Source organism: Aulonocara sp. 'chitande type north' Nkhata Bay, linkage group LG5 (genome assembly GCF_057382095.1).
Source record: "Aulonocara sp. 'chitande type north' Nkhata Bay isolate Kocher_YH1m ecotype deep benthic linkage group LG5, A_spYH_male_GT1.1, whole genome shotgun sequence".
Classification (NCBI taxonomy): domain Eukaryota; kingdom Metazoa; phylum Chordata; class Actinopteri; order Cichliformes; family Cichlidae; genus Aulonocara; species Aulonocara sp. 'chitande type north' Nkhata Bay.
Window position 1 is genome coordinate 6,425,244 of NC_141348.1, and position 15,143 is coordinate 6,440,386.

General features: G+C 44.0%; 2 protein-coding genes across 7 annotated transcripts in view; both read right to left on the bottom strand.

The window, feature by feature from the left end:
* LOC147329784 (calcium-dependent secretion activator 1-like) overlaps positions 1-15,143 on the bottom strand; it is a 352,004-nt gene that overhangs the window by 243,432 nt on the left and 93,429 nt on the right. For all 6 annotated transcript variants that reach the window (XR_015129022.1, XM_086291119.1, XM_086291117.1 and 3 more), the window contains exons 4-5: positions 7,391-7,471; positions 6,532-6,768 (exon numbers count right to left, since the gene is read on the bottom strand). Coding sequence is in view for 5 of the 6 variants with exons in the window: in XM_086291119.1 (XP_086147245.1) it covers positions 6,532-6,768; positions 7,391-7,471 (318 nt within the window). In the remaining variant the exon portion in view is untranslated. The remainder of the gene's footprint in view (positions 1-6,531; positions 6,769-7,390; positions 7,472-15,143) is intronic.
* Positions 1,917-2,711, bottom strand: LOC147329786 (uncharacterized). Its single transcript, XM_086290842.1, has 2 exons — positions 2,247-2,711; positions 1,917-2,087 (listed from the first exon to the last, which is right to left on the bottom strand). The coding sequence occupies exons 1-2, from the start codon at positions 2,709-2,711 to the stop codon at positions 1,917-1,919; spliced, it is 636 nt and encodes a 211-aa protein (XP_086146968.1).

Here is a 15,143-nt window from a genome sequence, read left to right on the forward strand (position 1 = left end):
ATGTATTGAATTAATTGAAGACTGGGATTTCTAATTAGATGAAAGGTTTTTAAGCAAATCTGAGACCAGAAGTTTAGGTCTAAGTTAACTGATAAATCCGCTTCCCATTTTGCAATAGGAAGTGATATTGATTCATCTGTTTTAGAAAGCATTCTGTATATTTTGGATAGTAATTTGGGGGGTTTAAGAGTAAGAAATTGAACCACACTTGGTGGTGTTTGTAGTTCAACTTGACCCGGTTTAAATTTCTTTTTTACTATGGATTTAATTTGTTGATATTCTAAAAATCTTTTCTTGTTGATCCCATATTGTGTAACTAGTCCGTCAAATGAAATAAATTCTGTTCCTTCTAGTATATGTTCTAAATATTTGATTCCTTTATCACTCCAATCTGAACAGTTTATCATATTATTGTTTTGTAATATGTCAGGGTTGTTCCAGATAGGTGTACGTTTGCATGGGATTAATGAAGACGCCATCAATTTTAGAAACTCCCACCATGCTGTCAGAGAAGAGCTGATGTTGATGCTTTTAAAGCATTCATGTCGTTGGATGTTTGAGCTGATAAATGGTAGGTCTGAGATCTCTAGATTATTGCAGAGTGCTTGTTCTACATCTAGCCAAGGTTCATCTAAGGTTCATCACATAACACAGACTCACATGCTGGCACTACAGAGGGAACAGAGACGTGGGACCAGGGCAGACACAAACACTGACTGAACACGGGGATATAGGAACTAAGGATACACAGAGACGCGAACTAGACAAGGGGATACAGGTGATAGGGGAGACAGAGCAACTAAAGAAGACAGAGACATCAACCATAAGACAGAACTCAAAGAAACCAAAGACTAAAAAGTATAAATAATATAATAAACTCAAATACCCTGGGTCAACGACCCAGGCATCCTAACAGTACCCCCCCCCCCCTTAAGGGCTGGCTTCCAGACAGCCCAAACCAAAACACCAAAACAAAAAAAACCCAACCAGGGCGGGCGGCGGGGGAAACAGGATGGAGGACTCGAAACAAAACCAAACAAGGAGCCAGAAACAAAAAAAAAGAACAAACAATGGAGCCCGGAAAGCAACAGAACAAAAGACAGGCTCACGACAGGCGCAGGCGGCCAGGAAAAACAGTTCACAAAAAGTTCAGGGGGCCGACCCGGAGGCTGACGGCCCAAGAGCCCAGAAAACAGTTCAGGGGGCCGGGCAGGCAGGAGACACCGGCGACGACGGAGTAGGTCAGGAGGCCGACCGGGCGGGAGGCACCGGCGGCGGAGCAGGTCAGGAGGCCGGCCGGGAGGCACTGGTGGCGGCGTAGTTCAGGGGGTCGTCCATGACGGCAACGACATCCAGTCATCGGCCGGACAGGACGTGCAGGCCGGACAGGACGTGCAGGACGAGCAGGACGTGCAGGCCGGACAAGACGAGCAGGCCGGACAAGATGTGCAGGAACAGACAGCATGGAGACCTCAGGAGCAGACGAAGCTGAACACTCGGAGGCTGGACCAGGCGGAGCTGCAGAGGCTGAGGCCGGACCAGGCGGAGCTGCAGACTCGGGGGCTGGACCAGGCGGAGCTGCAGACTCGGAGGCCGGACCAGGCGGAGCAGCAGAGGCAGGACCAGGCAGAGCTGCAGACTCGGAGGCCGGACCAGGCAGTGGAGCCGGTGGTGGCTGAACGGCCTCGCCAGAACCATCAGCAGACACTGGGACGTGCTGGCTGGGTCCTCCCGGACCCTCAGCTGACGAGGCGGGTGGCTGAACGGGCCCCTCGGACCCTCCAGCAGGAAGAGACGGCTGAAGCGGTTCCTCGGACCCTCCAGCGGAGACAGGTGGCTGAACGGGCCCCTCGGACCCTCCAGCGGATACAGGAGGCTGAACTGGCCCCTCGGATCCTCTAGCAGGAAGAGACTGGCTAAGCCGGCGGTTCCTCGGACCCTCCAGCGGAGACAGGTGGCTGAACGGGCCCCTCGGACCCTCCAGCGGAGTCGGGAGGCTGAACGGGCCCCTCGGATCCTCCAGCAGGAAGAGACGGCTGAAGCGGTTCCTCGGACCCTCCAGCGGAGACGGGTGGCTGAACGGGCCCCTCGGACCCTCCAGCGGAGGCGGGTGGCTGAACGGGCCCCTCGGACCCTCCAGCGGAGACGGGTGGCTGAACGGGCCCCTCGGACCCTCCAGCGGAACCAGTTTGCAGAACAGATGAAGTGGGTGTGATGTCAGAATGTCCAGAGTCAGAATGCTCAACAGTTCTGTTGTGGCGGCGGCCAGAACGCCGTTTCCTTCGGGATGAGGAAACAGGAACCGGTGGAGAAAAAGAGACCTCCTCCTCATCCTCCGACCACATAGCTGCCAGGAAAAAGGCAGGCGAACGAGAACCCAGCTGGTGTGGGGAGGGAGAGGAAGTCTGTGGCAATGTTGAGACAGAAGGAGAGTGTGTGTTGTCCCGGGGTAACAGTGGCGAAGATGTAGAGAGTAAGAGAGCAAGCTCACCAGCCTTGACTTGCTCTCTCCAGGCAGTAATGGTGTCGTCCAACTTAGTGTCCTTAGCAAACTGGCTAAGCCGGGGGTTAAAGCGAATGATGGCCTCCACCGCACTCAGCCCCACTGCCATGGTCCTTAAATCAGGGGACTGGGCGATGCGGTCAAGCAGGCTCACCATCCGCTCCATCTCAGTGTTGTACTCCGAGGAAAAAGAGTCTGCGGGGTCCATGTTCTGGTCGCGATCTTCTGTTAGGTGACGGCTGTGTGCGGACAGGGATAGGACCCAAGATGCAGACTCCAAACTTAAACTCAAACCAAAACAGCTTTACTGCTGAACGCAAACATAACATAACTGGGGAAAAAACTCAAAATAAACTAACACCGGTGGACTGGCAAAACACACAGCAAAATAAACGGTAGATCACGACACGGACACAGAGAAACACAGGGCTTAAATACACAGAAGGAGCAATCAGGGAATGAATAACAGGAGGGAAACACAGCTGGGGCAAATCAGAACTGACAAGACAAAAGGAAGCGTAAACTGAACACACTGAGATAAGACAGAGACCTTCAAAGTAAAACAGGAAACACATAACACAGACTCACATGCAGGCACTACAGAGGGAACAGAGACGTGGGACCAGGGCAGACACAAACACTGACTGAACACGGGGATATAAGAACTAAGGATACACAGAGACGCGAACTAGACAAGGGGATACAGGTGATAGGGGAGATAGAGCAACTAAAGAAGACAGAGACATAAACCATAAGACAGAACTCAAAGAAACCAAAGACTAAAAAGTATAAATAATATAATAAACTCAAATACCCTGGGTCAACGACCCAGGCATCCTGACATGCGTGTGTAAAAGCAGCAGGATATATATTTCAGTTCTGCTGAGCCAAATAAGACAGGTCAGGGTGAAGAAGTGACAGCCAAAGAAAAGCTTACCACAAAACGGAAAAGTTATGACAAATCAGACTATGAGGCAAAAAGAAAGTGCAGCTTTATGGTTTCATGGACAAAAGAATTTCTGTGGCTGCAATATGACGAGCTAAATAACCAGGGCTGCACATAAGTGGTCCGCAGGTGCGCATTCACTGTCAAAATAAAAAACGCGCACAAGATAAGAAGTTGCAACGCGTGTTTGCGTACATAAGATTTTCTGGAGGAGGACAGACATTTGTTTAGAACTCTTAAAGATGTCGAAGAAGCTCCTTTAAGCAATTACTGTGATGTTCCTCCACCTCCAAAGAAATGTCAGGAGTCCGAACCACAAAAGAAGCGCGTATTCTCAGAAAACTGGAGGTGAGCTGGCTTCAAACAAATGATGAACACACAGAGATGTGGTGCGGAATGTGCCGTGAAAATTTAATAAATGACAAATTAAAAAGGCATTAACTTTTTTTTTTTTAATTGAAAAAATATCGAACCATGACACCAAAGTATCGAACCAAACCGTGAATTTTGTGTATCGTTGCACCCCTAATATTTATATATACACTCAACAAAAATATAAACGCAACACCTTTGTTACTGCTCCCATTCCCCATGGGATGGACGTAGAGACCTAAAATTCATTCCAGATACACAATATAACCATCCCTCCCAAACAGTGGTCACAAATCAGTCCAAATGTGTGGTAGTGGGCACATCCGCCATATTGAGATAATCCATCCCACCTCACAGGTGTGCCACATCAGGATGCTGATCTGACATCATGAGTAGTGCACAGGTGTACCTCAGACTGCCCACAACAAAAGGCCACCCTGGAATGTGCAGTTTTTTGCGCTATTGGGGGTCTGGGGACCCAGAACCGGTCAGTATCTGGTGTGACCACCATTTGCCTCATGCAGTGCAACACATCGTCGCATGGAGTCTATCAGATTGTCAATTGTGGCCTGTGGAATGTTGGTCCACTCCACTTCAATGGCTGTGCGAGGTTGTTGGATATTCGTGGGAACTGGTACACGCTGTCAAGCACATCCCGAACATGCTCAATGGGTGACATGTCCGGTGAGTATGCTGGCCATGCAAGAACTGGGACATTCTCAGCTGCCATCTGCCCTGAACAATGTGAACCATGATTCATCCGTGAAGCGCACACCTCTCCAACGTGCCAGACGCCATCGAATGTGAGCATTTGCCCACACAAGTCTGTTACGGCGACGAGCTGGAGTCAGGTCAAGACCCCGATGAGGACGACGGGCATGCAGTTGAGCGTCCCTGAGACGGTTTCTGACAGTTTGTGCAGAAATTGTTTGGTTGTGCAAACCAATTGTTCCAGCAGCTGTCTGGGTGGCTGGTCTCAGACGATCTTGGAGGTGAACCTGCTGGATGTGGATTACACGAGGTCTGCGGTTGTGAGGCCGGTTGGATGTGCTGCCATATTCTCTGAAACGCCTGTGGAGACGGCTTATGGTTGAGAAATGAACATTCAATGCACGGGCGACAGATCTGGTTGACATTCCTGCTGTCAGCATGCCAATTGCACGCTCCCTCATTGCTTGTGGCATCTGTGGCATTTTGCTGTGAGACAAAACTGCACATTCCAGGGTGGCCTTTTGTTGTGGGCAGTCTGAGGTACACCTGTGCACTACTCATGATGTCAGATCAGCATCCTGATGTGGCACACCTGTGAGGTGGGATGGATTATCTCAATATAGCAGATGTGCCCACTACCACACATTTGGACTGATTTGTGACCACTGTTTGGGAGGGATGGTTATATTGTGTATCTGGAATGAATTTTAGGTCTCTACGTCCATCCCATGGGGAATGGGAGCAGTAACAAAGGTGTTGCGTTTATATTTTTGTTGAGTGTATATAGACATATATACGTATAGAGACATCTGTGCTGAGTATGGTCTGGAAGTCCCGAGATCAAAATGGGAGACGCCCCCAAGAGTGGGAGAGAATGACCGAGCTAAGATCCTGTAGGACTTCCAGATACAGACGGACAAAATGGTGGTGCCTAACCAACCCAACATAGTGGTGGTAGACAAACGAAAGAAGACAGCCATAGTGATAGATGGAGTGGTTCCGAATGACAGCAATATCAGGAAGAAGAAACACGTGAAACTTGAGAAATACCAAGGGCTCAGAGAAGAGCTAAAGAAGATGTGAAGGGTGAAGGTAACAGTGGTCCCAGTGGTAATCGGAGCACTAGGTGCGGTGACTCCCAAACTAGGCGAGTGGCTCCAGCAGATCCCGGGAGGAACATCAGAGCACTCTGTCCAGAAGAGTGTAGTCCTAGGAACAGCTAAGACCCTCAAACTCCCAAGCGTCTGGTAGAGGACCCGAGCTTGAAGAATAGACTGCCCGCAGGGGCGAGTGGGGAATTTTTTTTATATGTATATGTATATTCGGCCCTCGCACTTAACTAGGCAGATTGATAACCATCATGACGCTTGCCCATCAATAGAGTTGGACTGTAGTGGAGTGGAGTGTAAATAAAAAGGCTGAATAGCCTTTATACAAGCACACACACACTTCTTAGCATTGCAGCTCTAATCCAGCTAATTAGAGTTAAGCTAATCCATTTGCTAATATAATAGCTAAACCGTGAGCTACCAGGAATGGGAAATACAGTGAGGAAATGGATTTGAAAATGAGAAATGGAATCGCCATTTTAAATTTCAGAAATATATCTTTGATTTGTTTTTAATTAAATGACTTCTTTTCTCTTTTTAATTGTATTTTTTCATTTGAAGTAATTCGTTTTGAAATATTGATATAAAAATATATAAATTGATTTATAAATAGTGATTTTATTTTAAATTCAATTGTTAAATAATAGTAATATTTAAATAAGTAAAATAATTGTTTAAAATAATAATTTACTAATGCATATTTTATTGCCGATAACTGATAACCAGGATAGATAGGCAGGCAGACTAACAATTCAAAGGAATTAGACTACTGGGAACCGGTTCTCTACAACAACTGGTTCTCGATTATGTGCACTCTGCTGTATTTGCACCAGTAAAATGACACAGCAAGACATCATTCTACAAACGGTTTCATAGGTCTCTCCACCTACCTCCAGGGTGAAGGACAGCACTACATCAGACTTGGACAGCGCATTCTCATCCTCCTGGCCCATGTCCATGATGGAGGTGTTGTGGCCTCGTTTTAGCTTCTGCAGCTTGAACTCTCCTCCTTTGGACACTGGCATGCTTTCCAGGTTTGCCATCAGAAGGTTGACAGAGGATCGCAGCTCCTCAATGTACATGGCCTCCATTTCTCTAGAGACAAACCGAGGGAACTTCCCCCCATACTGACAAAAATGGGAAAGCAGCCAATTAAATAATGAACATGATCCAACAATCTCCCTTGTGTGTTCAATAAAGTATCTATCTATTTGTTAAATTTTGATAAAGTCTATTCCAGCTATCACAGGGCAGGAATAAGGGTACAAGACAGGTTGCCAGTCTGTTACAGGACTAAAATGGAAATGGAGACAGCCATTTCTGCTCACACCTACTGCCAATTTTGCCAGTCAGTCTAACATTCATAACTTCAGACTGTGAGAGGACGCTGGAACATATAAACTCCACAGAGAAAGGCCCCAGCCAGCTAGCAGATTTGAACCATTACTATTACCATCTATTAATGTGGGTTCTACCTTATAATATAAAGCGCCCTAGGATGACTGTTGTTGTGATGTGGAGCTGTATAAATAAAATTGAATTGAACCTTCCAGCTACGACATAATGGTGCTAACCACCAAACCACCGTGCTGCTCATTTCTAATAAATGTTATATAAATGTAAAAATTTAACTGAGGAAAAATGTCTGTATTTATATCATATGTTGAAATATAAAATAAGAGTCAATCCTGACCTATTATTATTATCCTAACCCTATTATTAATCTCCTCAACCATCCAAATGTCTTACCCGAGCAATCTGGTCTGCCATTTGAAGTCGTCCATCCAGCTCTCTTCTGATCTGTGCTGCCTGTTCATCTGGGTTGTCCAGCTGGGGAAACATATTACACATATTGTGCATATTGCTCTTTTTAAACAAAAAACTCCCAAGTACACTAATAAGACACAACCTCATGACCACTGACAGGTGAAGTCAATAAAACTGGCATGGCATGGCACGCGAGATATATTGGGCAGTGTGCTCTGTAGCTAGAATGTTTTCAATTTAGAAAATAATCGGTGCAAATTAATTAAATTATCTTGAATAAAGAAAACAGTGTTTGAATATTAGTTAAATGTCAGTGCTGTAGTTCAATGACTGAAAGTTTAGATGGAGAAAATAGGTGAGGGGATTTATTCAGTACTAACTGCCTCAAAGCCCTCCAAATGTCTACCATACTTCCTCTGATAAAAGCCAGGGCCCCAGGTAACCTTGCAGGACTGGGAAATGACCTGGTAAAGGGCCTGCATTTGTATAGCGCTTTACTTTGTCTCTAAGGACCCCAAAGCCCTTTACACCACATTCAGTCATTCACTCATTCACACACACATTCACACACTGTAATCATCAGCCCCACTCGTTAAATAAATAAATGTAAATGGATTGATAAAAAATAATTAAAACAACACTGTCATTTCTGCCATTTGAAGTTTTGCTTCAATGTACAAATCACAAATATGAAATACAACAGCATGCGGGACAAGCTTTGGGAGAGGCAGTAGGAAAGTAGGAAAGTAGGAAAGTAGGAAAGTAGGAAACCAAAAGGCAGAGTAGACCCTAGAAAGATTGTAGAGCTAACACAGAGAGACAGGCAACCATTTGCACTCACATTCACACCTATGGGCAATATAGAACCAGCTAAATCCCACTAACAGCATGTGTTTGCACTGGATTATCAGACTCTTCCAGGGCAGTAGGTCTCAAAATAGTAGGAAGGTAGAGTAGGTCAATTCAATTCAATTCCATTTTATTCATATAGTGCCAAGTCAAAACAACAGTGGGCTTAAGGTGAACCCTACAATAATACAGAGAAATGCCAACAATCACATGACTCCCTTTGAGCAAGCACTTTGGCGACCGAGGGAAGGAAAAAATCCCTTTTTTATAGGAAGAAACTTCCATCAGAATCAGGCTCGCTAATGGGTCATAGATTTTTACAATTTTAAGTTGTTTTTTTTTATTTATGTGCTCAAATATAGGACATATGCATATTTTAAGTACTTCAAAATCTAAATGACAGATTGTGATTAATTTTGACAGTAAGAAATACCACTGAAAATGTAGTTTATGAGATATTCATGTACAAACATTGCATTACATTTGGTGTGAAAAAACAGGCCTGAAAGTTGGTAACAAAGGGGTAATGGTAGAGTAACAAGGGGGAAACAAGTGGGTAATGATGTGGTAATTTCTATATTATTACTATTCAATTAACAAAGTAATAACCATGTAATATCCACGTAATATCATGGTAGCAACAACGGTTACGGTTGAGTAATATTATTTATGAACTTTATGTAATAGGATAATAATAGCCCCAAAACTGGGGGTAACAATGTGGACATACAGCTTGGTAATAAAGTGGTAATTGTAGGGTAACAAAAAGGAAACTAGAACGTAATAATGTGGTACTTTCTAAGTTATTCCCACTCAATTACCTCTGGTAGTTTCTGTGTAATAAGCAGGAAATATAGCTGCAAAATGCAAAACCTGAGTGTTTCTATTTAATAGCATTAATAACCTGTTAAAGCAAACTAAAAAAAGTGTGTGATTATTATCTAGTAACACATGTGGTAGGTTCTGTATAATAAGCATAAATAAAAACAGCGTGCAAAGAACTGGCTGCCAGTAGGTGGCAGACTGCTGCTGTACTGGAAATCTCTTTATTTTATGTATTAAATGCATCACTAATAGTAGTAATACTTTCTCAACTCAGTGTAGAATAATCACTCTTGACACCAGTTGTATGCATGTAAAATGTTATCAGGTGGGCCACAAGGTTTATTGCCTTCTCACAGTGAACCCATTGAAGACTTAAGGGTCTCCAGACATCCTGTTGTAAAGGAGGTGACAGTTGGTGACAGTTTATCTTTCTTAGACCAGGAGAGGGTCAAGGGTGAGCTGGAATGAAGAGATAAGGATATATATTCTGCTGTGGAATGTTCTTTGTTTAAGAGTGTCTGTGTCTGTGTGTGTAAGGGCAGTGGCCACAATTCAGAGATCACCCTAGTGTTTGGCTGGAGTGGGTCTCTCCATATTGCAATATGTTTATTAAGTCATTTCAAAACGCTCACTGGGTACGTTGCAGGTTATTGTTAAAATTTCCATAACACTGCCTACTGGGAGTCTGCACTTTCAATTTTATCCCTGGAGAAAGACAAAGAAGAAGTAGGGTGCCAGGTTTCCACTTTAGCCACCGTTTGCCTCCATTTTGGCTTGCCTTGTAGAGCCATGCTTACATAAACCAATGGATTATAACAATACATTTGGAATCAACTTATACCACATACCACAACTTACACCACTAACAGTGTAGCGAACAGTAGGTTAGTAGCTAAAGTTAGCTTACCTAAAAATACTTAGAGTACTTCTAAAAACTAAGGTTGCATAAAAGTAAGATTGTCGTGACCTGACCATTATTGGACAAAGTTTATTCCAACATCAAAATGGGCTACAGGGCCAGACCTTTGCCACATCTGGGTCAGTCTGACCACTTGTCACTGTTTCTAATCCCTGCATATGCCCCCCTCAAGAAAACTGCTCTTACCATCACAAAGAATATTACCATATGGCCAGAGGGTGCCTCTCAGCAGCTGCAGGACTGTTTTGACAGGACTAACTGGGATATCTTTGAACATCAGGACTTGGAAATGTTCACAGACGGTGTCCTCTGCTATATAAAACATTGCATAGACACTGTTACAGCAGTCAAACGGATCCGGGCTTATCCCAACCAAAAGCCCTGGATGACCCGGGAGGTCAGGCAGCTGCTGAAGGAGAGGAACATTGCGTTCAGGTCTGGCAACAGGGATTACTACACCACAGCCCGATCCAACCTGAAGAGAGGCATCAGAGAGGCAAAGGGGGACTATAGGAGGAGGATTGAGGACCATCTGAAGAGTAATACCAGCCGGCAGGTGTGGCAAGGCATCCAGCACCTAACCAACTATAAGATCAATCTCGGAGCTGCGGACGGTGACCTGGAGCTGGCAGAGGAGCTGAATATCTTCTTCGCCCGCTTTGAGACCAGGGTACCGGAGGTATTGGAGCCACAGCAGCAACACGCCACCCATAGCAGCACCACCCTCACCCTGGAAGAGCACGAGGTGAGGCACATGCTGCAGGCTGTTAACCCGAGGAAGGCGGCGGGTCCTGATGGTGTGCCAGGTCGAATATTGAGGGATTGTGCAGAACAGCTGGCTGGGATCTTCACCAGGATCTTCAACAAATCCCTCGCACAGGCGACTGTCCCACTCTGCCTGAAGTCCTCCACCATAGTCCCCTTGCCTAAGAAGCCCCACATCACCGGCCTGAATGACTACAGACCGGTGGCACTCACCCCAGTGGTAATGAAATGCTTTGAGAAGCTGGTCCGCAGACACATCACAGCAGCCCTGCCCCGCAGCCTAGATCCACACCAGTTTGCCTACAGAGCAAACCGATCCACGGAAGACGCTGTAGCCACAGCACTCCTGCTGCATTAACTCACCTGGAAGAGCATGGTAGCTATGTGCGGATGCTCTTCGTGGATTACTGCTCAGCTTTTAACACCATCCTTCCACACAAACTGGTGGCCAAGCTACAAGACCTGGGGCTTCCATACAGCACCTGCATGTGGATCAACAGCTTCCTCTCGGGCCGTAGACAGAGAGTCAGAGTTGGCCATCACACATCCTCAGCCCTGAGTCTCAGCACTGGCTCACCCCAGGGCTGTGTGCTCAGTCCACTGCTCTACTCTCTCTACACACACGACTGCACTCCTCGCCACCACAGCAACATCTTTGTGAAATTTGCAGATGACACCACAGTGGTGGGGCTCATTTCCAAGGGAGACGAGTCTACGTACAGAGACGAGGTGGAGCAGCTGACGTCATGGTGTAAGGCCAATAACCTCCTCCTCAACACTTCAAAAACCAAAGAACTCATAATAGACTTCAGAAGGAAAAAGGCAGAGATCCAACCACTATTCATAAATGGGGACTGTGTAGAAAGGGTGGCAAGCTTCCGCTTCCTGGGAGTCAATATAGAGGAGAACCTTTCCTGGAGTGTGAACACCTCCGAGCTGCTGAAAAAGGCCCAACAGAGACTGTACTTCCTGAGAATTCTCAGGAGGAATAACATCACACAGAGACTGCTGGTGTCCTTCTACAGAGCCACCATTGAGAGTGTTCTAACTTACTGCATATGCATCTGGTACACTAGCTGCACAGGGGCTCAGAGGAAAGCACTCCAAGGGATCATTAACACCGCCCAAAAGATCACTGGCTGCCCTCTCCCCACACTGGAAGTTCTACACAATGCCCACTGTTTTAAAAAGGCCCAAAACATCATAAAAGACACCTCACATCCTGGCCACTCCCTGTTTGAACTGTTGCCCTCAGGCAGACGGTACAGGGCAATCAGAGCAAGGACTAATAGACTCAAACACAGCTGTTATCCAACTGCAATAACACATCTGAATACTACAAAAAAATGTCCATCACGCCACTCTTGTGTTAATCTATGCACGGTCTGAAGCATGTGTGTGGGAATGTATGTGAATGTTTTACTGTTACATCTTATTAGTATTTTAAGTATTCTATCTATTTTATTTATTGAATTTTATTGTTTTATTTATATTTTGATATTGCTAGGGATGATGCAATGATCGGGGACCATTCTTCATTTCGTTGTTCTCGTGACAATGACAATAAAGTTTCTGATTCTGATTCTGATTCTGATTATTGTAAATATGGATAGAGAACTTGATGTGGTTAGTTATAGTTTCAAATAAGACAGATATTTGCCCAGAAATTGAATATTCCAGTTTTCAGCTGAGAGGCTTGATCTTTTGATGGTCAGGGGTCAATCAATGATGAAGGTGGATCAGGGTCATGGTGTTGCGCCCCCCACAACCCTGAATTGAACAAGCACGAGAACATGGATAGCATCTTATTTTTGTGTACTGGACTTTTTTTTAAAATTGCACCACTTTTTTTTCCCTACCTGAAATATATTTACCATATTATTTGCTGCCATCCACGTCTAAAGTATGATGTGAAAGATGGTGCTCTACACGCCTACGCCAATCTAATGTATTCATATGTGTTGTACATTTAAATATAATTATTAACATTTTGAATATGTGTTTCCAGTACATTACAGACTTCCTGATGCTTGTTTTAATCAATTAATCAATTAATAGAAAGTGGTACTAACACTTTATGCAAAATGGAGATGGTCAAGCAGGACTGGATGATCTGAGATAAATAGGAATCAGAATATTTCAATAATCCGTAAGGAAATTATCACCCATAGTAAAAACTTTTACTATTTTCTTACTAAAATAGTTATTTCAAATATAGTTGAAGAGTTTAAGTATCATAAGAAGTTTCTTATTTCAACTCATTTACCCTCTGCATATGATTGCATTTATATATTCTAGCTTTCTTGTACAAACAGTGAGTGTGCAAAGATAGGAAAACATCTGAAAGCTATAAGCTGGGGCCGATGTCTTTATTATCAGGCTGGTGCCTAAGTGACTGTGTAAAGAAACTTCACAGAAGAAAACAATTGTGCAGACAAAGGTTGTTTGTTTATATATAATGGTGGTGTAAAGACTGCTTTTGCCGTACCCATTTGCAAAAAATGTTTTTTAATTTTTTTCAAAATCTCAGAAAATCAGTTCCAAAGCTCTAATGCTTATTTTTTCACAACAGTCATCAGTTGCAAAACCTTTTTAGGGGGTTGTGTTGTTGTTTCCTCTTAAGTGCGCCTTATTCCAGGAAACAGATTTAGCTAAAAACTCTGAAGTTGTTAACACTGAGATGAGAGAAACTTAGAGTTGATGTTAACCGTCTTTATGGATCAGAAACTCAGAGTCAGTCACTAGAGTAACAGACTGACTGTTGGCAGATTTTTTTTCAACAAACACCTCTATGCTCTATTCGAGGAAGCACGTGGAAAAAACGTAACATTAAACTCCGAGTTGATTAAATCTGAGATCAACAACCGATCCGCTGTTCAGGAACAGGAAACTCACAGACTTACTTCAGTAACTTCTGAGATTTCATTTCATTGCTCTGTGTAACCATTTGTTACACAGTAACGACAGTTACACGACAGTAAACTTGAATCTTGAATCTTGAGTTTGTTCACTCAACAAAGTGTGTTTGTGTGTGCACAGAGTAAGAAAGGATTATCATTAGCGGAGCCCTGGTACTATGATTCAACATGGTAACACATAAATAAATAGCAGAGCACCTGCCAGTGCTGACTGAATGCATGTGAGTGTTTGATGGAAACCACTTAAGGACAGAAAAAAACCGCTTGTATGAATGGGTGAATGAGGAATACAAACCACGTTGCTCGTAGTAGAAAAATGATATATAAGAACCAAGCCATTTACAGAAATGTTGTTTGCATTTAATGACTAAATCTCAATCTGTGAAGAAATTTTAAGATTAAATGTAATCAGAACACAGACTGTTACCCCGGTAACTAGTGATGTGTCGGTCGCAAATGAAACAGCTCTTTGAAGTGTTTCTTTTTTTTTTCTTTCTCTCACCCTCTCTCTCTCGCTTTTTTTTTCACTTCACACTGCATGTGAGCCTTGTGTTTGTGATGAGCAGAGAGGGGAGGGGCGGTAGGTACACTCGCAGCAGCAGTAGCACACAAACAGAGCAGGAGGGAGAAAGGGAAAGAGCCAGGGGCAACAGCAAGAGACAACATCAACACATTAGAAAGGTATAGTAATGAAAATGAGTGACACCAAGAAAAGAAGCAAAATCTGGAACCATCTCAATTTTATTGACAATGTAAAGGCAGCGTGTAGAGTCTGTAAGAAAAGGATATCAAATAGAGCCGGTTGGGAATGGGAAGATAAAACACAGTCAGTTGAGTGTGATATTAATGAAGGTGCCAGTGTGTCTACTGTAACTGTTGCTGCTGCTTCTGCTGCAGTATCTACAGCATCATGCAGTATACCACCACAAGCACATAAACCAACCCAGAGCTTTATGAGACAGTTTTAGCAGAAGTCTTTGATCCAAGCAAGACAGAACTCAACTGATGAAGAACTGGACAAAATCATTGCACTTGATTTCCAAAAAAATTCTGTTGAGGATTCAGGAAGTTTATTCATGCACTGAATCCTATTTTATATTGTTGTTGATAATAAATTTATTAAAGCAACAAAAAAACCTGAAGAGCTGCTTGGGAGCAGAAAGAGCCGGCTCTTTTTAGAGAGCCGAGCCAAAAAAAAACCCTAGCTCTCTAAAAAGAGCCGGAATTCCCATCACTACCAGTAACTGACTCAGAGTTGAAGTTAACTCTCTTTCTGTAACAAAAAACACTGCCAGGCACTTTTCTTTTAGTGGTTGGCAGCTGTTTCTTTTAGAGAAATGAAGGCTGTCATCTGTCAGTTACTGCTGACATTCGATCACTGGGAGCTGGGAAGATTAAAGCAGTTTTCTGCCTTTATGCATTTTTATCCAATAATGGAAAAAATAATAGATTTTTTGTT

Excerpts from the sequence above, each read along its gene's own strand:
- LOC147329786 (XM_086290842.1), bottom strand. The coding sequence starts at position 2,711 with ATGGACCCCGCAGACTCTTTTTCCTCGGAGTACAACACTGAGATGGAG. Across the intron at positions 2,088-2,246 it reads GCCGCCGCCACAACAGAACT|GGGCCCGTTCAGCCACCCGT; the intron begins GTTGAGCATTCT and ends GGAGGGTCCGAG.